The sequence below is a fragment of the Strigops habroptila genome, chromosome 5 (assembly GCF_004027225.2).
Source record: "Strigops habroptila isolate Jane chromosome 5, bStrHab1.2.pri, whole genome shotgun sequence".
In the NCBI taxonomy this organism is placed as follows: domain Eukaryota; kingdom Metazoa; phylum Chordata; class Aves; order Psittaciformes; family Psittacidae; genus Strigops; species Strigops habroptila.
The window spans coordinates 59653399-59679609 of record NC_044281.2 but is presented as its reverse complement, the minus strand read 5'-3'; the positions used below and the strand labels follow the sequence as shown (position 1 = coordinate 59679609).

At 58.6% G+C, this 26211-nt stretch overlaps 3 protein-coding genes across 16 annotated transcripts; 2 read left to right on the top strand and 1 right to left on the bottom strand.

Moving 5' to 3' along the window:
• Positions 1-62: 62 nt before the first annotated feature.
• On the bottom strand, positions 63-5884 carry DNAJB2 (DnaJ heat shock protein family (Hsp40) member B2). Of its 14 annotated transcripts, none has more exons than XM_030486947.1 (10): positions 5731-5884; positions 4404-4493; positions 3265-3374; positions 2799-2852; positions 2530-2649; positions 2268-2357; positions 2028-2133; positions 1849-1919; positions 1374-1589; positions 63-462 (listed from the first exon to the last, which is right to left on the bottom strand). In XM_030486947.1, exons 2-10 carry the CDS (start codon positions 4466-4468, stop codon positions 452-454), a joined length of 843 nt encoding a protein of 280 aa, XP_030342807.1. In that variant the 5' UTR covers positions 4469-4493; positions 5731-5884; the 3' UTR covers positions 63-451. The 14 variants fall into 14 exon arrangements, with proteins under 14 accessions (XP_030342807.1, XP_030342811.1, XP_030342808.1 ...); XM_030486951.1 differs by having other exon boundaries at positions 2530-2646; positions 5731-5871; XM_030486948.1 differs by lacking the exon at positions 5731-5884 and adding an exon at positions 5382-5524.
• Positions 5885-15897: 10013 nt separating this feature from the next.
• Positions 15898-19806, top strand: LOC115608292 (tubulin alpha-4A chain-like). Its single transcript, XM_030486939.1, has 4 exons — positions 15898-15998; positions 18052-18274; positions 18409-18557; positions 18737-19806. Exons 1-4 carry the CDS (start codon positions 15996-15998, stop codon positions 19706-19708), a joined length of 1347 nt encoding a protein of 448 aa, XP_030342799.1. The 5' UTR covers positions 15898-15995; the 3' UTR covers positions 19709-19806.
• Positions 19807-21618: 1812 nt separating this feature from the next.
• LOC115608293 (tubulin alpha-5 chain) lies at positions 21619-25958 on the top strand. The gene is made up of 4 exons (XM_030486940.1): positions 21619-21717; positions 23285-23507; positions 23991-24139; positions 24350-25958. The coding sequence occupies exons 1-4, from the start codon at positions 21715-21717 to the stop codon at positions 25319-25321; spliced, it is 1347 nt and encodes a 448-aa protein (XP_030342800.1). The 5' UTR covers positions 21619-21714; the 3' UTR covers positions 25322-25958.
• The last annotated feature ends 253 nt before the right edge of the window (positions 25959-26211 follow it).

Genomic DNA, 26211 nt, shown 5'->3' with positions numbered 1-26211 from the left:
CCTGTGAGGATGTGGTGGGGACCCCTGTACTCCCCAGCCCAGAGACACCCCCAGGCAGCAGCTCCTGCAAACAGGTTTATTGACAGCTGTCAGCAGAAGGGAGCAGGGAGGTGGGGGGGCTACAGTGAGGAGGGGGGCAGAGCCCAGCCCCACTGGCTGAGCCCAGCCATGCTGCCCCTCGCTGCCTGCCACCAGCACCCCCCAGCAGCCTAATCTACAGCCCACCACCACCACCCTCCCCACCACCTCGTGGTGCCTGGGGCATCTCTTCCCAGCCCCAGGTATTGCTCAGCCATAAGCACTGTGGTGCTCCCCCCCACCGTGTCCCACGGAGTCAGAGGGTGCTGGGGAAGGGGGTGACAGGGGGTGGCCGTGCAGGGACAAAGCGGAGTCCTGGCTGGGAGAGCCTCCATGGGCGAGCAGGCGTGCGCAGTCCCCGGGCGCAGCAGCCTCAGAACACACCTGGGGAGACAAGCGGAGGGGGGGACAAAACGGCACCTGTGAAACCCTCCTCGGCCGGGGCTGGAGAGGGGCAGGGAGGGAGCGAGGAAGGTCCCAGGAGGAGGAGGAAGAGAGCCAAGGCAGGACACGACTGGAAATGGCGAGGGTAGGAATGTCTGTGAGCATCACTGAGGGTCACTGCTGCTGCAGGAAGCGGGGAGGGACAGTGCCCCCAGGCCAAGGTGGGGGGGTGACAGTGCCCTGCAAGGTGTGCAAGGCATAGGGCAGGGGGTGACCAGGCAGGGTCTGCGGTGAGAGGAACAGAGGAGGAGGGAGTACAGGCAGGAGTGACAGCATCCAGAGGGGAGACAGACACAAGGCATAAAGCAGAGTTCACGCACACACTCCTCCTTGCAAGGAGGGAGAGCTCACTCCAGTATTCCCAGCATGGGTAGGGGCAGGCAGCAGGCAGGGAGAGAGGAGCAGGCAGAGCCGGGGCATGCCTGCCCACAGGCACCCTGTGCTTCCAGGAGCCAGGGCAGGAGCTGCCCCTCTTCCAGGACCCCACCAGAGGCTCCTCTTCCAGCCACCACCCCCAACTCTGGCAGCACCCCCATCCCGGGGTGCCACCAGCTGCCCACCCACCTGAGCAGCAGCAAGGAGGCAGGGCAGGAGAGCCCCCAACCTTGCTGGGGGAGGCAGGAGCCGAGCCCCACTCACCAACCCCCCCCTTTCCTCTCCTTGCCCCACGGCAGGGGCACAGCCTCAGCTCCACACTCAGAGCAGGGGGCAGTGCCACTGCTTCGCTTTGGGGGCAGCAGGCTCGTGCCCCACTGTGGCGGGGCTGCTGGCCCCCGCCAGCTCCCGCTCTGGCCCCCCCCGGGTGCCACGGGCTCTGCGGGAGGAGGATGGGGTGCCGGGGCCATGCCCACCTGCTCGGTGGTGCCCCGCAGCCTCCATCTCCGAGAGGCTGTAGGCCATGGCCAGCTGCAAGTCCTCATCCTCATCCTCGCTGTCCGTGTAGAGGCAGACGGGCGAGGAGCTTGCGGGCTGGCGCGGGGCGGGTGGCGAGGCGGGCTGCGTGCTGGGGAAGGCTTGCTGCTCCCGCCGGCTCAGCTCCAGCCCCAGCGCCATGTCATCAGGGACACCTATGGGAACAGGGGCAGGCGATGGGGGTCCCGCCTGCTCCAGCTCCCCAGAGCTGGCATGGGGCCCCATCAACTCTTGCCCACCCACCAACCCTCTATGGCAGAGCCCCAAAGCAGGGATCACCAGGCTCAGCCCAAAACCAAGCCTGGATGCAGCACCCCCAGCCACCCCAAAGGAGAGGGGTCCCCAGAGGGAAAGGGCACTTGGGAGGTGGCACTGCCAGATCGCAGCAGGTTGGTCTCCAATGCTGCTTCTCACCATCGATGTGGATCGACTTCAGCTCCCCATCCTCCTCCACTTCCACCCGCTCCCGCCCATTCTCAATAATCCTGCAGACAGACAGACAGACAGACGGTCAAGGGCCAGGCAACCAGAGCATCGCAGCAGCAAGCTGCAGGCTCCAAGGGCCTCTGATGAGGGGCCGGCAGTGCCCTCACCGCTTGGTGGTGATGCGCTTGCCATTAACAAAGGTGGTGGAGGTGGAGATGGAGCGGAAGCCCAGCCCTCTGTTGCCACCGGAGCTGAAGGACGAGGCGAAGAAATCTGGACCAGGGAATGAGAAGGTTGGTGCCTTGGAGGGGTAGGGAGCTCAAGGAAAGCAGGGGATGGACTCTGCACAGGCGCACACCATGTCCTGGGACTCCCCAGGCCAGCTAGAGGCTGGCAGCATCTCCCACCTGAGGATCCTGGGAAGGTGGAAAAGAAGTGACCTCCTCCATGGTGCCGTGGGCCAGGTCCTCGCAGCTCGGAGAAGGGCAGCATCTCATCTGGAAAAGCAGGGACCTCCCCCCGTCAATACTGCCCCCATGGCTTGGAGAGCCAGGAGCCTGGCACTGCCATGTGGAGCCCCCACTGGGGCCAGCCATGTGCTCTGTCCCCAAGCCCAGTCATAGGATTGTCCCAGAGCTAGCGCCCTGGCCCCCCCTGCCCTGCACACACCAAAGAAGTCAGCGAAGGGGTCTCGCCCGCCAAAGAACTCCCGAAAGACATCGTGAGCGCTGCGGAAGGTGAAGGTGAATTCAGGGGCCCCAGCACTGGCGCCAGAGCCTCCTGGTCCTGCTGGAGGGAGAAAGCTCAGAGTTAAGTGGAGACCTGGGGGGAATCCCCCAAGGGGCGGGAAGCCCCAGGGGGTACAGACCCACACCATGTCTTCAGACAGGGCCATATCCAGAGCTGCACTGACCCCATGGCCCTGCTCACCCACTCACCTGCCCCCATGAGTCCATCCTTGCCATAACGGTCATAGATATCACGCTTCTGCTCTGGAAGGAGAAGAAAGGGGGCTGCGGGGAGCCAGCTGCCAGCCATGGGCAGCAGCACCGATGCTGCCCCAGTCGAGGGAGGTGTGGAACAGCAAGAGGAGGGGTGGCATGAGCCGACTGCATCAGCACCACTCCCAAACCGAAGTTGAGGCATTGGGTGAGGAGGTACGAGCCTCAGACCCACTGGGGAGACCACATCCTGGAGGCCAGCACCCCAGCATCTCCCAAGGACTGTTCTGAGGGATGTGTAGGGAGGTAACCAAGCCCCACAAGCCAGGCAGTAAGGCTGGAGGGACCCCCTGCATCTAGGGATGTCCATGGATGCCACCTGGGTGAGCCCAGTAGCAGGACACCCCAGGATGAGAAGCCCCAAGGGCAAGGGGACATACAGCACAGGACTGTGGCCTCTTACTGTCCGACAGCACTTCGTATGCCTCGGCGATCTCCTTGAACCTCTGCTCAGCATACTCCTTGTTGTCTGGGTTTTTATCCGGGTGCCATTTCAGCGCAGCCTTCCTGTACCTGCACAGACGGGCAGTGATGGGCACACAGCAGCCCTCAGGCAGTGGGCCTCCGCTCTGCTCTGAGCATCCCTGCTCTGAGTCCACATCACTGACCCTGTGCGCATGGGCACCCCAACCCTGCTTCACCCAGTACCCTACAGCCTCCAGCATCAAACAGGAGCCTTCTGGACTGGTCCTGCCTCCCGAGCAAACATTTGTGACATGACCCTGTGCATCATGCGGTGCAGCCTGTGCCTGCCTCAGCTCTCGACAGTGCTCACAGGTTTGCTCCAGAGACTTCCTGGGCTCCACCATGGGCATGAATGGACCAGGGACTGCTGGGGACTCCTGGGGATAAACAGCCCTTTCCTTCTGCCTGCAGCTAGCTGGGATTAACCCAGCTGCCCAACTTCTCTCAACCATTCTTATGAAGCCCCCCCAGCAGGAATCTCTGTCCCCTGCCTCTGTCCCCCCAGGCAAGCCATCCGTCTGCACCTATTCTCCCCAGGTGATGCCTCACGCCAGTGAGAGCAGCAAGACCTTGGCAGGGTGCCAGGCAGCAGCTGCAGGAGGCTCTGGCCACCCCCAGGGCTCCCCCCAGTGCCTGGGGCACAGCACGCTCCTGCCAGCAGGGCCAATGTCCCTGACAGGGCACACACTGCTCCTCACCCTCTGAGCTCCAGTCCACCGACCCTGATACCAGCAGAGCCCCTGCACCCCAGCCCTCTGCCATCCCCTCCAGAAGAGAGAGGGGACACCTCCAAACATCAGTGGGATCCACCTCCTGCCTCCATCCCCAGCCCTGGCCTGAGAGCGGGAACAAAGGGACCAAACCCCACCAAGAGATGCCTTTGTGCGGCAGAAAAGCCCAGCCCTGCTCTGGCCTCTGCACAAAGGAAACAAAGGCTGGATTGTCACCTCTGGAGCTGGGCCCTGTCCCCACCGGCCCCACAGGGAGCCCCTGTCTCGCTGGCACCAGGAGGAAGGGAGGACCGGTGGCTTGGGCTGCTGTGCCTGGTGGGCAGGGTCACACCTGACACCCACTTACGCCTTCTTGATGTCGTCGGCGGTGGCATTGCAGCTCACCCCCAGCGCTTCGTAGTAGTCCACCATGACGTGTGGCTGCCCCACGGGGTCACTGCGGGGGGAATGGCAACGTCAGGGGGTCCACAGACACAGCCTGGCAGCACTGGGCATGAGAGAGCAAGAGTGGGCTCCCCTGCCCTCCCCAGGTACCCTGGCCACCCCACAGGTCCCCCAGGTAGTGGCTCAGTAGCCACCCTACACATGACTCCCCAGCACCCTGCCTGCGCCTCGGCCATGCACAGCCCCAGCTGCGACCCCTGGCTGGTGTCACAGCGCTGTCCTACCTGCATCACCCCAACTGGCCCGAGCAAGGGACACGGATCCTCACTGCCAGCCCCGCTCCCCGCCACTGCTCTCCCGGGGACTCTGTCCTGGGCCGGGGGCGGAGCAGCCCGCTAAGGCGCTTAGCGACTGGAGCGGATTAAGGGCTCAGCGGGGACCCTCCCCGTCCCCAGGCACCCCGGGGCATTTCAACCGGACGACTCGTTCCGGATCCGGGACGGCATTCCAGCCCCACTCCCCCCCGACCCCGGGCGCCGCGCCCACACCAGTTACTCGCCCCCCGCCCGCGCTGCCCGGGCGCATCAGCTGACGCGGAGGGCGGCGCTGGCCCCAGCACTAGTACGGCACCAGTCCACCACCAGGAGCGCGACGGGGCGGTGCCGCCGGGGCCCGCCCCCCCTGCCCCGGCTGTAAACACGGCGCTCCCGGGGTTCCCAGCCCGGCGCTGCTGCTGCTGGAAGTTTCCGCTCCCACCCCTCCTCCCCCGCCCCAAACCTCCCTCCCCGGCCGCTACCAGCCCTGGGCTGCGGCTAGCGGCTCTGGGACACCGGGAGCGGCAGCAAGGAGAGACACTGCACCGGGCCGGCCCCGCTCCCCGGTGCCCTCCTGCGCCCCGCTCCCGCTCCCCCTCCCCCTGCCCCTGCCGCCCGATGCCCACCTGCACGCAGCCGAGCCCTCCCCGCCCGCCCCGGGCCGCCCGCGGCCGGCGTCGCGCGTCCCCCCCCCTCCCGGGCCGCCGCGGGGGCTGGAGGCGGGTTCCGCTGCCCGACGGGCGGCAGCTGCAGCCAATCGCGGCGCCGCCGCCGCGTGACGTCACGCGCTCGCCTGTCAGGAGGGTGAGGTCATAGGGAGGCGCGCTCGAGCCGCCGGTCCCTGTCCGGTGCCCACCCCTCCGTCCGGTTCCCCGGCCGCCGCTGCGCAGCGCTCCGCTCCGGCCCTCTCCCCCCACCCCGGGCTGTGCCCGGGGCAGCACCGGCCAGGCGGGGTGCGATGGGATGGGCACTGACCTTGGTCGCTGTCCCCAGCGGTGCGGGTAGTGCTGCGAGCACACCGGGCACGGCCCCCGCCGCGGGGTAGCCCCCGGGCTCCGCTCGCCGCCGGCCTCCCGCCGAGTCAGCTGCGCGGCCGGTCCCGGCCAGCGGGAGGCGGCAGCGGGAGGGGACAGCAGGAGGGGACAGCAGGAGTGACTCAGCGCTTTGCCCAGGCCATCCCGTCGGGGCGGGGACGGGACACATGAGGGGGTGCAGCCTGCCGGACTCGCCGGCCCAGGTCCCTCCCTGCCAGGCTGCCTGGCACTGATACTGACCCGGCAAAGCAGCCACCGCCAGCCTTGTGCCCTCCTCAGCCCCACGCAGGCAGAGTGAGTCCCCCCCCGAGCACCCTGGTGCCGCAGCGCCCGCAGCACCGGGGATGGCCACGCACCGGGAGCTCTGATGTGAGCTTTTCCTCTGCGTGTCCTTCCATAGAAGGGCTGTTCTCGCCTGTCCTCAGGGTCGTGGGCAGTCTCACCGGCACCCGTGAACGTGTTCTGGCCACAGAGATCATATTGTTCCCTCTTGTCTGAATGGGAGAAGGAGGGAGCCTCGTCTCTCTGCAGGGCCTTTTGGGCCCCTCTCCACCCCTGCACTGCAGCTAAGATATCTCCCTCACCTCCTGTAAATCCCTTGCTGGGAAGCTTGGCAAACTTCCCTAGTGCTGCTTTACCCAGCAGGCTGGGCAGAGCTGGGTGTTGAGACAGGCCATTCCCAGAGCTCCTCAGGGGCTGGTTTCAGGGCAGTACCCAAGAAGAGCCCCCTGCCAGCCACAAGCAGTGAGCCTGGGCATGCACTGGAATGGTTGAAATGCCACAGTCACGTCTTGTGCCAAGGCGTACCTCCTCTCCAAGGGATGGGGGATCTGTCCCCTGCTGTCAGACAGCACTTGATGATTTCCTTGAGTAACTGCTCAGGGTATTCCCTGTTGTTGGGGATTTTTTTCCTGGATCCCATTGCTGTGCTGCCTTTCCATACCAGCCTGCCCATGAGCAGGGAGCGGACTCCCTGGGGTGTCTGCCTCTGGCCAGGGTGCTCTGATGTGGCCCGTCTGCCCAGCGATGGGTGCAGGGCTGGCCCGGGCCAGGCTGGCATGGGCACTAGATGGAGCCACAAGCTGCTGCACAGGAACCGCATCCTGCTGTCTGGGAAGCTGAGGAGGTGCCACCAGGCCCTAGCCGTGTCTCGGCACCTTGGTTTCCTTTCTGTGTCTTTGCAGCTGATGTGGGGACAAGGAAACCCCAAGGCTGTCAGGTCTCGGCCCACTCTGTGCCCACTGAATGGGGAGGCCTCTGTGCTGGGAAAGGAGAGGAACCCATATGCTGACTGGGACTCTGAAGCCAGGGGAACACATCGCTGCTGCCTTTATGGCACATATGTCCCTCAACCGTGAGGTCAGTATCTGCAGTGAGAAGGACCTCCTTAATGTCCTAGGAGAGGCTCAGAGAGTTGGGCAGTGGCCCATCACGGTGCTGGTAGGAGAGAGGATGTGGTGCCAACCACACCTCACCCCAGAGCTGCCACAATCACTCTCCTAACTCAAATCAGCAAAAAACCCAGAACCCTGCCCGCTTTTCCCTGCCCTTTCCTCCTAGGTCCATCTGAACCTACAGCCTGGCTCACAACAGCTTTGAACCCAGCATTGGCATCTTGAGTATGTGTCAGGAAGACTCTTTACAAATTCTGGGGATCACTGAGCTGTGAACCTCTTTTCAGCTCTCCAGGGTCACAAAAATGCTCATTAAATACTCTCAAGGCTTTCTGAGAAACGAGCTTTCAGGTGAGTGAAGCAGGACCCCAAGGGACCAATTTTGTTTTCATTATGGTTACAGGAAGCCAACTGAATTGCATCATGAACTCGTGCTATCTTATTATGCAAACCACATATTAAGAGAGATATTTTTTTCAGCACCATGCAACATTTCAGCTTTTGATTTCCTCAGGAGAACGCAGACCCTTTCACAGCCTCCTCAAAGCTGGCAGTTATGCACTGCAGCCCCCAGAAAAGGAGTCAGAGGGAGCAGCAGGTTTGCTCACCCCTGGAAGGGCTGCACCGGGGTGAGGACACCCAAGCCCAGGGAGCTGCTGACCACCAAGGACATCAGTTGAGTGGGGCACCCAAAATCCACATTAATTCTTTTACTCCCAGTCCTGCTGTATCATCCGAACAGCTCTGCCCTGCGCTGACGTCCTTGCACAGCCCGTTTCTCCACACCCTCATGTGTTTGATGCTCCTTATGTTTGTCTGGATGGCCATGCTCTCAGCCGCCTGCCCGTCTCTTTCCTAATCCATGCTGTCCTCATCCCAGCTGGCTTTTCTGGAATTTCACCTTCTAGGAGCTGGGCAGTTTCCAGGGACGCAAAGTCATCCCTCTGCTTTTAGTCAGTGTAGCAGGATAGAGAAGTGAGAAACAGCCAAGTCAGGGTGACTTTCGTTCAGGCAGGGCGATGGCTTTGGGCCTGATTTAGCGATGTGACAGGCACAGGCTGTGCATCCCAGGCACCACCCCATGGGAGTGCTCGCCTGCACTGGCAACAGGGCTGCTGCCCTGGCCAAAACCCAGGCGAAACAGAGGTGCTTGCAGATTTTAAATCAACAGAGTTGGAGGCTGGCGGAGGTGAGAGAAGCCCGTGACTAAATAGGTGATCCACAATGAGCACATGCATCAGCCCAGGCAGCAGCAGAGGGGTTTCATTGCGTCAAATGCATTTACATTAGGAGAAAACAAGAAAAAGCACAAAAAGATGGTGGCAAGAAGAGCCTTCTGCCATTTTCCGTAACTGTCATGCCCAAAACTGTGGATGCAATGGAGAAGGCTCTAGTTTGGATGCCATCTGTAACAAACAAGCGTGTAAAGCATCACCTGCTAAAATGGACATTTTCACTTCATCTAATCCACACTGAGAGTATTAATGGACCTAACCGAGGGTCTTACTGAGCTGCTGATAGTAATTTTTAACAGAGCTAGGAAAACCAGGGTAATTCCAAGGGAGTGAAGGACAGAAATCGCTCTGGTCATTAAGAAAATAAACCAGTTGACCCAGAAAACTCTAGATTACAGATAATACCAGAAAAATAAAAACAAAAAAAAAAAAAAACAAAAAAATCAAAACAAAGCAAACAAACAAACAAAAACCTAACAAAAAACCTCACCCACAAAAAACCAAAACAGAATTAATTTTGATTCTGTCAGCAGAGAATTAAAGACTGAAAAATGCATGTAGTACTGATCATGCTTTTCTCAGGGAAGGTAGGTATTGTTATGCAAACTTGTCACCTTTCAGCACGATTACATGACTGATTCAGATATACACCACTGGCATGACACCCTTACTTGGAAGCTGTCAGGAGGTAATGATAACAGCATTTGCATAAATTGTGATGTTGCCGCAAAGAGGGATGGAATAATTTGTTTTCCATGTTCAAGGAAGAAGGAGGCTCATAGCTGCTGCTGAAAGTTTTTCCAGATTTACTTTTTGCATTGTCCCACTTTCATTTTTATGCAGCACAATTTGCTTTAATACAGTGAAATGCAAGGTAATTAATTTGGAAATTTGAAGGAAGGATCAGTCTTGTCACTTACTACTCTGCACATCCACTTGCCACCCTCAAAGAATCTGGGATTCCTTTCAAGACCACTGATTAAATCAACTGAAACCTGCAGGTGGTGCCTGGCAGGGATCCTTACAGAAGCACAGCAGCCAGTTGCTGATGATCCCTCATCACCAGGCAGCACTTGGGAACCCCAGGCTGCCTTGCCAGGCACCACACCAGCACTGATGCTCACTCCACCAGACACTCTCCGCATGAGAAGCTGGTTACATCTCTGCCTTTCCCCTGAGCAGACCTGTTGTCTCAGGAATTGAAACCAGCCTTGTTTGGTGAGGTGGGTTTTCCATGGTTAATTGACACCTGGTAAGGATGCTGAGGGTCCCCCAACACATGCAGGAGCCCTTGGTAGCCAGCTTTTGCCAGGCTCTGTGTCTGTGAGATTATAGAATCAGAGAATCACAGAATGGTTTGGGTTGGAAAGGACCTTAGGATCCTCAAGTTCCATCCCCCTGCCACGGACAGGGGCACCTCACACTAGACCAGGTTGCTCAAGGCTCTATCCAACCTGGCCGTGAACACTGCCAGGGATGGGGCATTGACAGTTTCCTTGGGCAGCCTGTTCCAGTGTCTCACCACCCTCACAGTAAAGAATTTCTTCCTTATATCCAACCTAAATCTCCCCTGTTCAAGTTTGAACCCATTGCCCCTTGTCCTATGAGGGCTGATGAAGAGTCTGTCTCTGGCGTCCTTGTAGGCCCCCTTCAGCTATTGAAAGGCTGCTATGAGGTCTCCATGCAGCTTCTCTTCTCCAGGCTGAACAGCCCTGATTTTCTCAGCCTGTAAAGCCCTCCTGGCTGTGTCCGATGCAGGGCTATTAAATGGCATCATGACAGCCATGCCATCCCAAGGAACAGCATGGCAGCCCCAGTGTGCACAGGGCACCTGGGGATGTCTTGTCCTAGTGAGAATAGCCACATTATACATGGGAGCTCAGCAAACCAGTGCTCCCAAGTCCTCACAACAGGGAAATCCTGCCAAATAGCAGTTGTTTTACATGCACAGCCCCCCTCATCATCTGACTTAGCTCTGCTAGGAAGCTCTCAGATACATGTTTGAGTCAGGCATCCTCAGGATGGCCATTGAACCCAAGCTCTCAGCCCAGTGACGCGAGATCACTGGCTCTCAGTGCCCGGGGCTCTGGGAGGAGCAGGTAGGACAGCCTGGTTTCACATACCACACTCTTGGCTCACAAACAGCTCTGGGCAGGAGCACCCTGGGAGCCATTGCCTGGGTGGGTTATTAAATGCATCTTTCATTTCGTAAACCACTTCCCTCCGACATCCACCAGTGCTTGGCCAGGCCCCAGCACCTCCTTTCCGCTTTTAACCACTCTGCGCAATCCCCAAGACTCCAGACTAGTTTCTCCAGGCCCAGCTCTGCTCTCAGCATGCCCTCAGGCTGGCAAGCTGTTTGCACTGTATACAACACACTTCCATGTGCAAGAAACCTGCCTTGCTCATGTCTGTCCAGCTATCAGAGGCTGAACTGCTCCCCAAAGACCAGGGCAGAGCCATTGGCAAGATGCTCCTGCAACAGGAATTGTTTGCATTCCCAGGGGATATTGGTAGTGGTTTATCTACCTCGAAGGAGTGAGTGCATCTGCAGAGATGTCCAGTGCAAATCTGCTGCATCCTCTCCAGTGCCTGAAGCCTGGGGGCTTAGCCACAGTCCCACATCTGGGTTGAGCACTCTGAGAACAGGGGAAGCGATTGCTGCCTCTTGCCCCATTGCTGCCAGCAAACACAAACACGCTCTGTGGCATTGCAACAGAGCTGACCACAGCTTGGTTGCAGTTCCTGAGAACTTGTAAGACAGGAAGGCCTAAAGGGCTGTGGATGGAGACACCACCATGCCTACGGTCCTGCCTGGGGCATGCAGAGCCCCTCCGGCGTGATCGGGTAATCTGTGCCTCTCCAGGAGCTTCTACCACCACCCAGCCATGCAGAATTTTCATTGCATTTCTGCTCCCAGCTACTCCTATGCTGCTTGTGCCACCACCATCTCAGAGAGCTGCTGGAGAAGAAGAAAAGCAGCGCTGGCCCCTCCACACAGCCCACCACGGGCATCCCTTGCAAGCACAGAACGCCTCAGCAGGCTCAGCCCCTCCATCACCTGCCTGGAAGCAGCTTGTTCACACCAGGCATGCTCAGAGCCCTGACATGAAGTCACTGCAATTAGGCAGCTGCAGTTTTATTTTGCTCTCGTGGGTGTGTTGCAGCCTTTCCCAGGACATGAAGAAAGGTGGATGACACTGGCAGCCGGGGAGGCTGCTCACCCAGCGCTGCTGCGCCTGGAAAAGAGCTTGTCCCAGCTCGTCTGCAGGTCCCTTCTAGCCTTGCAGGTTGGGGCTTGGCATGCGTGCACTGCACGGTGCTGCGTCCCTGGGAGTGCCTCCCTGCTCTTGCCACTGCCCGGGTGATTCAGGGCTTAGGACTGTAGCAAGATCTGGAATTAGCTTTATTGTTCCTGTAACGAGGCACATGCTCCAGGCAATGCAGCAGGCGTTGCACAATTGACTTCATTCTATCTGAACCAGCAATTACACTGTTGTTGCTCAGTTCCAGCAGAAAGAACATGTGTCAGATCACTACTGTGCTCTGCATCCCAGCAGGTCTTCAGGAGTAAATGGCACACTTGGGTTATTGAAGACGTCTACTGATGAAGATACCTTGACCCTGAAACGATCATGCTTCACTACTATGACTGCTAGCAAGCCTTAAACTTGCATCTTCTTGCCTTGAGCATCCAAAGAGTTAATCCCCTTCCTACCTGCATCTGCCTTAAATATATTCTAAGTCCTTTATGAGTCTCTGCTTGGTCTTCTAGATAGTTCCCATTCTTTCAGCCTTTCATTGCAGCCCATGGCCTCTAGCCTTCCAATCACCCTCGTTTCTCATCTCTGAATCATCTCCATCTACTCCAGATGAAGGATGAAGTTCTCAGAGGGCCCTTTCTGACCTTAACAAGATATACCAAAAGGAACATTTTCTGCCCATCTTCAAGCTGTGGTAGAACATTTCAGGGTGGCAAAGTATGTCCCAAATGTTGTCATGCTAGAACTGCAGCAGCAACCAGACATGCGATGCTGGGCTGTCATCAGGAGCAAGCTGTGTTTTAGGGACCCAGCTCACTAGGATACTGCTGGAGCAGTTACCATCACAGGGGACTTGCTTGAACACACAACATCTGCAAGATGCAGTCAAGCCCCATGCTTTCAACAGACTCCAGCTAGTTTCACCAGCTGATGTTGCACACCTTGTGTTAACGCAGAGCTGCCTTTCTGCTTTGGGAAGGTTGTCATCATGATTCACCCTGCAGCAGAGCATCGCTGGATCTCTGGGCCTGGCTGCTGGTCTTGCTGCCACAGTCCTTGGCCAAGCAGGAGGCAGTGTATGTCTGGGAGCTGTCAAGCTGAAGGAACTCCCTCCTGCCTGGCTACTCCTGGGCCCAGGGTGCTGCTGTATCATCCAGTGCAGCCAGTGCTGGAGAGCAAACTGCACAGGGCACTGATGGACTGGAGGCATATCCCAGCTCCTCCACCTCCCCCCTGAACCATGCTAAGAGGATTATAGGCAGAGCGACTGTGCAAGGATGGAGTGAGGGATAAGCAGGGCAGGCACAGATACAACCTCTTTGGGAAGCTCCTGGCTGAGGTTAAAGACACGGACAGAAGCCCCCTTGCTGAAGCACCCCTCATCACCTGGTGCTTGCCTTGTGCCCCCCCCAACCTAGGTTTAAATTGGAGGGCAGTAGGCTTCCTCCCCAAAGCCACAGCACGTCTGTGGTCTGTTCTACCTTCCCAAGAGAACCGTGTCCCCAACTGCTCTGTGACACTGTTTGCTCTGCCTGGAACAGCCTGGATAGAGCTGAGGTCTGAAAAGTGGGAACAATAGTTTGGGCTTTCCAGCATGAGGAGAGTAGGGAAGTGGAGTGTGGGTGGGATGTACCAGGCTGGACTCTGAATGGGTCATCTCCTCCCCAGTATCGGCTCCATGTGCTTTTAGATGTGGCAGACTTTAACAGTTTTCTAGAAGGCAGCTACTTGAGGCACTTTGTTTGGGAAACTGCAGGTACCTGTCCAAGGGCGGGCTCATCTCCTGGGCAGCAGCAAGCAGGGGTTTCCCCTGCAGGTTGCCCCTGGGGCATCTGCAATCTGTTTTTCCTAGTTTTCTATCAAGAGATAGATAGTTGAATTCTGACTCACTAGCCTAAAATTTGCCTTGCTTGGGTTTTGTACCTCTCTGGGTGCTGGTGCAGGGTCTAGCTTTGTTCTGAACAATGATTAAAATGTTTCCTGAGTGATTCTTGCAACCTTCTGATTTCCGATGTGGTCTGAAAACATTTGCAGGGGCTTCTTAAACATGTAGTTAACATCTTTGTGAGAGGGGTTGCCTCAGGATGAATCTTCTTCCAGTCAGGATGAGCTCAGCATCTGTGTGTGCTTGCAGGCTGCTGCTACCAGCATCTGGCAGGCTGCTGAGCAGTTAGGCACTGACAAGACGCAACTGATTGGTGCTCCCTGGATTTAGCCAGCTGTTCTTAAGCATTTCGGAAAAGCTTAGACATCTCTTTGGTCTTTTTAGAGCAGAGGTACATGGAGATGCGTAGCTCCAAATGACTCATGGCTCTCTTGTCAGTCATTGCTGCCTCACTTATTCAACATAACAGCATCTGAGTGGTTATTTTCACTGTGAGCAGTCATTTGCAGCGATGACGAATCAGGGACATTCCACCCTCAGCTCTCTACCAGAATGGTATAGAAACAGATCCAAATCTCTTGGAGAAGTATCACATCATTTCACACCCTGAGGTGCCACCAGATTGTCATACAAAGCTTCTGAAGTTGGGTGAACCACGCAAGCCTTGCACAGCCACCTGAAATGCTGCTTGCTGCCTAGCTCCAACCCTTGTGCTTCCAGCCATTGCTGCAAAGCATTTGTTCTATAAACACTCCAGAATTAATTGGCACCATGGAAGTAAGAAGGGTGCTAGGAGACACCCAGTCAGAAGTGACATCTTGGCATCCAGCATGCATTTCAGCGAGCACCCTGGCAAAGCTTTTCACAAGAAAAGATGATCCCATTGCTCCCTTTCACACCTATTAATTTCTGGGGCTAATATTTTGATGCCTCAGTGCTACAAATTACTCTTTCACTCTCATGGACTGTCTGCATCAGCACAGTCTGTGTTATCTAGTGATCTCTGAGGTCACTTAAAGGACATTTATATCACAGGGAGGAGTTCAGTCATTTCCAGATTTATCTGGTAGCCGCAGCATCCTGTTCAGCAACACTTAAAACCTGGGACATCTCTGTGGAAAAAAGCATTTTCCAACCAGTTTGATTAAACCCACTCTGATCGTTTAGCTCAGCCATTTCTGCAGGTCTCAGAAATGTGTTGCTTAGACACCAGCACATGCTTCACAGCAGTGCCGCTGCTTTCAGTCACTTTACACGTGTTCATCAGTGAAGGTGACACTTTCCAGGTGACTCAGGCACAAAAAGAAGGCCATTGTGGGTGGATAATTTGGGTCCATCTTTCAAGTTTCAGAGCAAGCTGAGAGATGACAGCGCCTTTCAGTGAAAACTCATTAAGTCGGAGGGCTCTGGCAGAGGCAGAGCAAGTCCTGCACCACAGGGGGTGCTGCGAGCATTTGGGGGAGGGGGGAGGAGGAGGAGGAAAGAGTGGACATGTCATTCGATGTAGCGAAGGCAGACATCAGTGAAGTCACCACAGAAAGACTCCAATAAACCCCCTTCAGGTGTTCTAAGCTCTCCTAATCCCCTCACTGGTCATTTCATAAAGCTTTGTGAAGTCAGACCAAACCCGGGGAGGTAAAGTAAAGCCAGGCTGGAGAAGGAGTAGCCCATCGCAGGCAGAGCTTCCGGGCACAGCCTTGGGGCACAACTGTCCTTGAGGTGCTTGTGGCAAAGGACAGGACAGAGTTTTCCTGCTTTTTCCTCACTGACCTCCAAAGAGGCCAGGAAAGCTTGAGCTTTTCTCTGAAGTATTTCCTCTGCCCATGTTTTCTGCAGAAATGCTCCTGTGTGTTTCGCGTGGTGAAGCTTGGGCAGAGACCCAGCTCTGTGCTCACCCAGGGGTCACCTCAGCACCTACACCCACCAGAAGGGAAGACCTGAGCCAGGTTCTTTGCTGAATTTCCCTCCTCAGCTCACAAAATCTCTCCCGGTTAACGCCTGGATGGTGCCTTGCAGCAGGACACCCAGCAAGAAAGTGCCATCTCTGCATCTCAGCAGAAGCCTCTCTGCCAAGACCAGCAAGCGTAGCAAGACCAACCCTTATGCCCCCATGCCCTTCTCTCGGGAGGACCCCCGGGTCTCCCGTGGCCAGGGAGCGTGGGGGGAACCGAGGAATGCTGCTCCTCGGTGACCCCCCAATGCACCCACCGAGCCGGCGACCGGGCAGCGCAGCGCGTCTATGCAAATGAATGCAAATATGCGCAATGTACGCAAAACCGTGCAACCGCACGGAACCGTCTCGGGCGGAGCGGCCCGCCCCGTAGCGCCGGTGCCGCCCCCGGTATAAGGCGGCGGTGGCGCGGCCGCCCCGGCCGGTGCGGAGCTGCGGCAGCCCGGGGACAGGCAGGTCGTACGGCGGCATCGGCATCATGGTGAGTGCCGGCCCCGGGCTGCCCCATCCCTCCGGTCCCGCGGGTGCCCCCGGCGCAGGCTGCGACCCCCCATAGTGTCCGGGGAAGGGGGCTCTGCGGGGGACTCAGAGCTGCGGGCAACCCGCTGTGGTTGTCCTGCCTCTGCCTGGCTTCAGCGGCTTCTGAGCTGCCCCCTCCCAGGCACTCAGCAGCCTCCCTCCTCTGAGCATGCCCTTGTACCCCTCTGACGTGTCCGAGGCAAATCAGCCAAACTCTGCCGTTTGACCCCCTCATCTCTCCTCCCTCTCTGTCTTTTAATGGTGTCAGTTCCTGCCCGTCTCCTGTGGTAACATCTCTGCCTGGGGGAGTGCACCAGTCTGCCCAGCCCCCCCCCCCACTGCAGACTCACAGCTGAGCCCCAGGAGCAAGCTGTGGCTTCACCCACTGCCCTGCACCGTGGCTGTCAGGGGCCAGCCCACGGGTGGGCATCGCTGTGGGTGGGCATCACTGTGGGTGAGCCTCTGGGCTGCCCTGCCGTGGTGGTCCTGCTGGGAATCTCTCCTGAACTCTAGAGAGCACCCCAGCTCCAGGGTGCCCATGCACTTCGCCTGCTGCCCCGCAGGGCCGTGCTCCCTGCCATTGCTGAGCCATGGTGTGAAGAAGGCAGAGGCTGCTGGTTGGTGACCAGTGCTGCTGGGTCCCCGGTGGTGCTGGGGGTGCTGGGCTCTGCACAGCCTACTGTCAGCCCTGGGTCCCACAAAGCCAATCTTGGCTGCTGCATGTGGGTGGATGAAGTGCGGTGACTAGCATGCCCCTCTGCCCCCCCGCCTCTGATTCACTCCTTCCCTTGGCCGGGGAGGAGTCCTTTCTCATCTTTCCTGTGGTCACCCAGAGGTGCTTGTGCACTTCTGCTGAGGATTCTGGAGCTTCCTCAGAACTTAGCATTGGCCCTTGTGTTACAAAACCTTTATGCACCTGCTGGGGGGGATAAGCCGGGTATCACTTTGCATCTCAGCTTTGGGGAAGGTGGGGAGATGGACTTCTGCCTCTCATCATGGATAACAAGGGCTTATTTTTCTGCCATCCCTCACCGTCACTGCTGCCTCTGAAATGCAGCACCAAAAGCACCTTTGATGCAGAGAGCCAGGACTTGCTGCAACTTGTGCAACTTCCTCGGACAGCAGTTACTGCCGTGCTCCGGAGCGCAAAATGGCTGGTGTGGCACCCTGCCAGCTGACTCACAGCAGGGCACCCATGGCTCTGGAGATCCGGTTTAGTTTGGATGCTCCTCTGCCTTCATTGTGCCCGATGACGCATCCAAGTCCTTGGCAACAGCAGGGCTGAGGCACTGGGTATTTTGGTTCTTGTCGAAAGGGCTGCAGGCGCTGGGGTGCCTCACCTGGAGGGAGTGAGGCTGCAGAGCCCACCTCAGCCTGACTTCCCCTGAGGGACCTGAGGCTGCCCTTGAAGCCCTGAGCATGGAGGGCCTCCCACCTCAGCCCTTCAGTTCAGATAGGAACTGCAGTTAACGCTGCCTCCTCCTCCAGAGCTAATTTAGGGAAGCTGAGCCTCAGAGCATGGCAACCATTCACTGCTGAAAATCCCCCCCCTTGCCAGGCACCCATTCTCAGTGCTGTCACCTCCTCATCTCTCAAAGCCCAACTGATGCTCTGTCATGTCAGCCTGCAGCTCTCATATTGGATAGCAACAGGGCCATGCCAGCTGCTGCAGGGCTCCAGCCCTTAAGTACTTCGGGTGTTCAGGCAATGCAGAAGATGCCCACTGGGTGCTTCCCAGGGCTGTGGGTGGGAGCAGTCCAGGGAATGTGCTAGCCTGGTGTCCTGGGCTCCAGCAGATAGATCTCCATCTCCCTGGGTGCCTGAAGTGGGCAGTGCAGTGATGGGAGGCAAAGCACCAGGTATGGGAGAGGGTAGCAGGCTGGGATGGACTCAAGGCACTGCGGCTGCACGGCAATGTGGCTTGCACAAGCTGCCAGGGTCCTGGGCTGTGCACCACCTGCAATGATTACATGTGTGTTCCCAGCCAGGATCTGACCCTATCTCCTCCTCTGCAGCGCGAGTGCATCTCCGTCCACGTCGGCCAGGCCGGCGTCCAGATGGGCAACACATGCTGGGAGCTGTACTGCCTGGAGCACGGCATCCAGCCTGACGGGCAGATGCCCAGCGACAAAACCATTGGTGGAGGGGACGACTCCTTCACCACTTTCTTCTGCGAGACTGGGGCTGGGAAGCATGTCCCGCGGGCCATCTTCGTGGACCTGGAGCCCACCGTGATTGGTGAGTGCACCTCAGTTGGTCAGTGACTGTGGTCACTGTCTCTGGAAACAATGCACTGCAGGACACTTTCCAGGTTGTTTCCTACCGCCTTCCCCCAGTTAGAAAATCTCTGACATTGTACCAACCTTTCCTAGATGAAATTCGGGGAGGAGTCTACCGACAGCTCTTCCACCCTGAACAGATGATCACTGGAAAGGAGGATGCTGCCAACAACTACGCCCGTGGGCACTACACCATCGGAAAAGAGATCATTGACCAAGTGCTGGACAGGATCCGGAAGCTGGTAGGTGACCACAGAGGAGGTATATGTCCCCAGGGCTGGACTACAGCATTCTGCTGGGGTGGGAGCATGGGGCAAGCCCTGCTGTGCCCTGGGAGGGATCTGTGGTTACCAAAGCAAAAGTTTGTGACTTCTTAAGCAAAGTCAGTGCTTGGAGGAATCTTACTTGGCTCTCTCTGCAGGCTGACCAGTGCACAGGCCTCCAGGGATTCCTCGTGTTTCGTAGTTTTGGGGGTGGCACTGGATCTGGATTCACCTCCCTGTTGATGGAGCGACTCTCTGTTGACTATGGCAAGAAGTCCAAGCTGGAGTTCTCCATCTACCCTGCACCACAGGTCTCTACTGCTGTGGTGGAGCCCTACAACTCTATCCTCACCACACACAGTACGTTAGAGCATTCGGACTGTGCTTTCATGGTGGACAATGAGGCCATCTACGACATCTGCCGCAGGAACCTGGACATCGAGCGCCCAACCTACACCAACTTGAACAGACTCATTAGTCAGGTTGTATCATCCATCACAGCATCACTGCGGTTTGATGGAGCCCTGAATGTCGACCTGACCGAGTTCCAGACCAACCTGGTGCCCTACCCTCGCATCCACTTCCCCCTGGCCACCTATGCTCCTGTGGTTTCAGCTGAGAGAGCTTATCACGAGCAGCTCTCAGTGGCTGAGATCACCAACTCCTGCTTTGAGCCATCCAACCAGATGGTGAAGTGCGACCCTCGCCACGGCAAGTACATGGCCTGCTGCCTGCTGTACCGCGGGGACGTGGTGCCCAAGGACGTCAACGCCGCCATCGCCACCATCAAGACCAAGCGCAGCATCCAGTTTGTGGACTGGTGCCCCACAGGCTTCAAGGTGGGCATCAACTACCAGCCTCCCACCGTGGTGCCGGGGGGGGACCTGGCCAAGGTGCAGCGCGCCGTCTGCATGCTGAGCAACACCACGGCCATTGCCGAGGCCTGGGCTCGCCTGGATCACAAGTTTGACCTGATGTACGCCAAGCGAGCCTTCGTGCACTGGTACGTGGGGGAGGGCATGGAGGAAGGGGAGTTCTCTGAGGCGCGGGAAGACATGGCCGCTCTGGAGAAGGATTACGAGGAGGTGGGCCTGGACTCCTACGAGGATGAAGAGGAGGGCGAGGAGTAGAGAAGCCCCTGCCAACAAGGACCATGCGCTCCTTCCCTGTGTTACCTGCAGAAACCCTTTGCAATAAACCGTTTCAGAGCCTCTGTGTCTCCCACTAACCCCCCAGCTGTCTCGGTTTCTTGCCAGGTCAGGTGTGTGGTGAGTGCTTCAGCTCTGCTGCTGGTGCTGCTATGCTTCCTCCCAACACTCTGCTCAGCTCCACCTTGCTCCCCACATAGGTAAGATGCCCGTACCAGTGGAATATGGCCAGGATACATGGCATGCTCTGTAGGAGTGCCCAAGCATGAACATCTGGATCTGGAGGACTGCTGATGATGTGATGACAGAATCACTCATATCAGGCATGGGGTCTGTCTGGAGCACCTCTGCCTGCTCTCTGCCTGGCTCTGCCAGTGCTCTGCCATCCCCCTGGGGCATGTGGCCCCACTCTGCCTGCCCAGGTCATAGAATCATAGAATAGTTTGGGTTGGAAGGTACTTTAAAGATCACCTAATTCCAACTCCCTCGCCCATCTTCTGCATTGTCCCCATGCTGAGCTCTCTCCCTGCCCTGCCTGGCAGTGAGAAGCCCAAACAGCAGCTCTTGGCTCCAGCTTCAAACTGGAGATTTCTGTTACCCATTATCCAGCATTCTGGGTCCAGAGATTAATTTTCCCTGCTCACCACTAATGCTCCAGCTATACTGAGCCCTGGGGGCTGTCCTCCCCTGCCCTCTTCCTCCCAGCATGCAGCCGTGTCACCTGGAGGGGAAAGCAGAGCCAGCCCGGGGCTACTGGAGCGCAGCCAGACGCTTGTCCCACTGTGCAGGGTGGCCGGCATTGTTCCCCATGCCCGTGACCAGAGCACTGGGCTCAGATAGAGTGGTGCCTGCTGCTGCACCAGGGCAGGAGTTGCTGCCCCTCATGCCGGGCACTGCTCTGATCCGCTCCTTACTGACACTGGAGTGTGGGGCGAGGAGGGATCCTGCTTCTCTGGGAGTAATCCCGTTGCAGACACCTCCCTATGTCTTCATAGAGACCTGGCTCTGCCACTGGAAGCATTTAGGAGTTGGAACTGTGTTCTATTACCTTTTTGCTAGAGGATATCCTGCACCTCTGCTCTGCACCTTGCTGCAGAGGGACACAGCAGTATCTCCTGGCATGCTACTGAGCAGCAGAGCCCCATCCCCATGGGCAGCAAGGACAGAGCCCTCTCTCCCTGTGCACACAGCGTGCAGTGCTGGGGCGTTGGACTCTGCTTTTCGCCCAGCCAGGAACCAGGATGGTGGTCCACACGTCCTCCACAGAGGGATCAGCTCTGGCTGGGAAGGCTGTGCTAGCTGCGACTGAAACAGAGCTGCTTCTCTGAGTGTACTCACAAATCATTAACAGCAAAAGGGCTGCAATGACCCCCTTTTTGCAGCAGGGACAGCTCCCCAGCCCGGATTTGTCGTGCTGATCTGCAGTCTCAGATGTGCGGCACTACCTGCCCATCCCCGCTGGAAGAGAAGGGCAGCCCTTGGCCAGAGGTTCCCAAAGTACTGATGGTGAAGGAAGGCTTGGGGGCACGCTGAGCTACAGAGCCTGACACGACTCTCTGACATGTTTCTCCTCCTTTCTCCTGTTCTAGAGGCTCAGGTGGTCTCGGAGTATGCCTAAATTCCAGGGGGGCTGCATTGTGGTGCAGGGTAGGGGCTGCTGTAGCTGCTCCGGGTCCTGGTGGCTGAGCACTGCTTGTAACTGTGGACGGCCAGAACCTCCTTCCCTCCCGGCAGAGGAGGGAGAGCAGCCCCTGGCCCTGCATCTTGGGGGTTCCTCGGCAGCCGGGAGAGATCCAGGCAGGTTGCCGCTGCCCCCGACGGGGGTACTCCAGCCCGGCATGCAAATGTACCCAAATGCAGGGGGGGTGGCGGCAGCGAGCCCCTCCCACCTATAAGAAGGCGCTGCGGAGAGGATTGCAGCAGCCGCAGCTCCGCGCCGAGCCCCGCCGCACCGAGCCGCCGGGACAGCCCGGACCCCCAGCAGCAGCATGGTGAGTGCGGGCACGGCGGCGGACACGGCGGCGGGGAGGACGCCCGGCAGCCCCCATCCCCCGACCACCGGGTACCGGGGAGCAGCCGCGATGCGCTCCCTGCTTCCCCGCCGTGACCTTGGGCAGCCCTACCGGCACCTGCCCGTGGGCAGCCATGACCCCTCGCCGCTCCTGCCCGGCCCCCCCCTCGCCGCTACCGGTCCCGGGGCGCCCCGGTCCCCCCTGCCGCCGCATTGCGGGGTGCGCTGGGGATGGAGGGGGGTGACCTGTCTGGCGGGGAATGGTGGCCGCGGAAGGACGGGGACAGCTGCCGAGGCTGGAGGCGTCAGCCGGGCACCGGGGGCCGGGGCTGGGCACTCAGTGGGGCTCCCCCCGCGGCAGCGGGCTCCCCGTCGGGGCTGGCGGCGGGGGGCGGCGTGGGGGTCCCAGTCCTCCCGTTCCGTCCTGTTCCGCAGGTTCTGGCAGGAGCGAAGCGGACCGGGGCAGCTCTTCAAACCGGGCAGTAGCCGTTGCCCTCGCCTGGGGCCGAGGCTATATTTAGCGGCTCGGGAAGGGGCCGGGGCCGTGCCAGAAGGCGCATCGCAGCGCCCCGCCTGCCGCAGCGCTGCCCAGGCTCTACCGGGGACCCTGCCCCGGGCTGCCTCCCCTCCCGGTGGGCTGAGGCTGCCCCTGGCCTTCCTGGGGCGGCAAGAGGACTTGTTCTCCTCCGGCGCTGGGACGGGGCATGGACCTCATCACAGCTTACAGCACTGTGTAGTCGGGGAATGTAGGGAATGAAGCCTCGGGACCCCTGGACCGAGTTCTGGTGTCCTCCTCGGGGGAGCAGGGATGCCAGGGTTAGCTGAGGAGGGATGCCAGGGGTAGTGGAGCAGGCCTGCCCCAGCAGAATAGGGGTGCAGGAGGCACATCTCCACCTCACAGCCTTCTGCCCACATGGTTTTGCAGCACAGGATGGGACTGCATAGCTTGAGGTATATCTATGCTGCCTCGGAGACTGCTGGGCTTCACCCCCAACCCTCCTTGGCTGCCACCCACTGCCCCTGCATTCCCAAGGCCCCTCACCCCAGGATTCTGAGTGCTTACCTGGCTCTGGAGCAGCAAGTAGGGGGGTTTCCCTATACTGGTTGCACCTAATGGGTTAAGTATGTGGCCCCCGTCAGCTCAGCACCTCGCCAGGCTGCTGTGGCCTGGGGAAGGAGCTGAGGCTGCTGGGGAGACTGCTAGTGTGGCTGATGCAGAGGACCTGGGCCAGGCTTTGCTCCGTGTGCTGCTGGAGGATAGCCCTGGCCAGGGTATGTGGGGCTGGTGGACCCCAGCAAGGCCTGGACAGGAGGGATGCCAGAGCTGGTGCACGACCTGGCAGGATGCCTGTCCATGGCTAAGGACAATGACAGGCCTGTTGGGCCCCTCAGGGGCATGCAGGAGGTCACCCAGAGGAGCATGTGCTCTCTGGGACCACTGGCAGCTCCTATGCCGGTGGCAGTGTGGCACTGGCACAGGCAGAGCCCTCCCCAAGGCAGGGAGGACAGAGGTGTGCTGGGATCTGACCCTGCCTCCCCTTCCACAGCGTGAGTGCATCTCCGTCCACGTCGGCCAGGCTGGCGTCCAGATGGGCAACACATGCTGGGAGCTGTACTGCCTGGAGCACGGCATCCAGCCTGACGGGCAGATGCCCAGCGACAAAACCATTGGCGGAGGGGACGACTCCTTCACCACCTTCTTCTGCGAGACTGGGGCTGGGAAGCATGTCCCGCGGGCCATCTTCGTGGACCTGGAGCCCACCGTGATTGGTGAGTGCTGGAGTTTGCACGGCGTGGGGCACACCCATGGGTGGGTAGCAATCAGCTGGTGCTTGTGGTCTGCTGGCAGCGTCCTGTACTGGGTTCAACCTGAGGGCCCTTCTTTCCCCAGGAGAAGCCACAAGCCTGAGCACCAGCTTTTGTTCCCGAAGTGTCCTAGAGGCAGTGGTGCTGGTTGTCTCCGCTACCACATGTGCACAGGGAGAAACCAGCCCAACCGGAACCACAGCTTCCCCTGTGCCGCTGCAGCTCCCGATAGTGGGAGAAGCTGAGCTCCTGTGCAGGGAGGTGGCAGCCACCTCCTGCCAGAGAAACCTGATGCTGGTGGTGGCCCTGGTGACGTGTAGGTCCTTGGACGCGGCCTTGGCAGGCGGAGCCTGGGTGAGGGATGGGTGCTCGCACATGCTCCTCTGCTTGGCAGACAGCTCAAACCAACAGCCTCCACTAGGCTCAGCACTCCCCTGTCTCTCCTAGATGAAGTTCGGGCTGGGATATACCGACAGCTCTTCCACCCAGAGCAGCTGATCACTGGCAAGGAGGATGCTGCCAACAACTATGCCCGTGGGCACTACACTATCGGCAAAGAAATCATTGACCAAGTGCTGGACAGGATCCGAAAGCTGGTAGGTGACTGCAGAGGTGGTACATGTCCCCCTTGGGTGGGGATCCAGCATCATACTTAGGCTCAGAGCACACTTCAAACCCTGCTGTGCCCTGGGAGGGATCTGCAGCAGCCCATGGCAGAGATGGACTAGGTCTTGAAAGGTTTCTGAACCATGTGATATTCACAAAGAAATCCATCTCAGAGCAGTCTCACACATTTCTCTCTGCAGGCTGACCAGTGCACAGGCCTCCAGGGATTCCTCGTGTTTCACAGCTTTGGAGGTGGCACTGGCTCCGGATTCACCTCCCTGTTGATGGAGCGACTCTCTGTTGACTATGGCAAGAAGTCCAAGCTGGAATTCTCCATCTACCCTGCACCACAGGTCTCTACTGCTGTGGTGGAGCCCTACAACTCTATCCTCACCACACACACCACCCTGGAGCACTCAGACTGTGCCTTTATGGTGGACAATGAGGCCATCTACGACATCTGCCGCAGGAACCTGGACATCGAGCGCCCAACCTACACCAACTTGAACAGACTCATCAGCCAGATCGTCTCATCCATCACAGCATCGCTGCGGTTTGATGGAGCCCTGAATGTCGACCTGACCGAGTTCCAGACCAACCTGGTGCCCTACCCTCGCATCCACTTCCCCCTGGCCACCTATGCCCCTGTCATCTCTGCAGAGAAGGCGTACCACGAGCAGCTCTCAGTGGCTGAGATCACCAACTCCTGCTTTGAGCCATCCAACCAGATGGTGAAGTGCGACCCTCGCCACGGCAAGTACATGGCCTGCTGCCTGCTGTACCGCGGGGACGTGGTGCCCAAGGACGTCAACGCCGCCATCGCCACCATCAAGACCAAGCGCAGCATCCAGTTTGTGGACTGGTGCCCCACAGGCTTCAAGGTGGGCATCAACTACCAGCCTCCCACCGTGGTGCCGGGGGGGGACCTGGCCAAGGTGCAGCGCGCCGTCTGCATGCTGAGCAACACCACGGCCATTGCCGAGGCCTGGGCTCGCCTGGATCACAAGTTTGACCTGATGTACGCCAAGCGAGCCTTCGTGCACTGGTACGTGGGGGAGGGCATGGAGGAAGGGGAGTTCTCTGAGGCGCGGGAAGACATGGCCGCTCTGGAGAAGGATTACGAGGAGGTGGGCCTGGACTCCTACGAGGATGAAGAGGAGGGCGAGGAGTAGAGAAGCCCCTACCAACAAGGACCATGCGCTCCTTCCCTGTGTTACCTGCAGAAACCCTTTGCAATAAACCGTTTCAGAGCCTCTGTGTCTCCCACTAACCCCCCAGCTGTCTCGGTTTCTTGCCAGGTCAGGTGTGTGGTGAGTGCTTCAGCTCTGCTGCTGGTGCTGCTATGCTTCCTCCCAACACTCTGCTCAGCTCCAGTTTGCTCCCTGTGCAGGTAAGAGCCCCTGGGTCCACTCTGGGGGCCATGGCACACATCCCACCCCACTCACTGGTCCAGCTGGTGGTGGATATTGCTTCCTTGTGTGGTATATGCCCTGTGGTATATGGCCCCATGTTGTATCCTGGAGCTCAGGGGAGCAGGTTTAGCCTGAGCAGTAAAAGATTGGTGGCTGCTGAGACTTCTCCCTGTGTGCAGCCTGAGGGTAGGAGGGCTTATCCAGGATAGTGGTTGAAGCAGTGGGAGCAGCCTGGCACCCCTGTCCCTGTGGCCATAGTGCAGGACGAGGGATGGGCCCAGCTCTGCGGTGCAGCGGGTGCACCCCACAAGAGCATCCAGCATGGCATAAACCCCGTGGCTGCTTTACTGCTGTGTTGTGTTGAGAGGATTAAATGTGGGGAACGCTCCCTGTGAAACTGCTTGTCTGCATCTCTTTTTTTACTCCCCATCCCTGGGCAGCCCATCTGCTGCATGTCCCAGTGAGCATCTCCAGCCAAGGGTGCTGCTGGGCTGGGGGTGTCCCCAGGCTCTGCTCACCCCCACCCACTGCAGCAGGGCTCCGGCAGCTCCCAGCCTGGGCACCCACCTCCCTCTCCTTGGGCAGTGGAGAAGTTCTGCCTGTACCCCTGCCACTGCCTGCCTGTGCTGTGCTGAGCCCCTGCCTGCAGT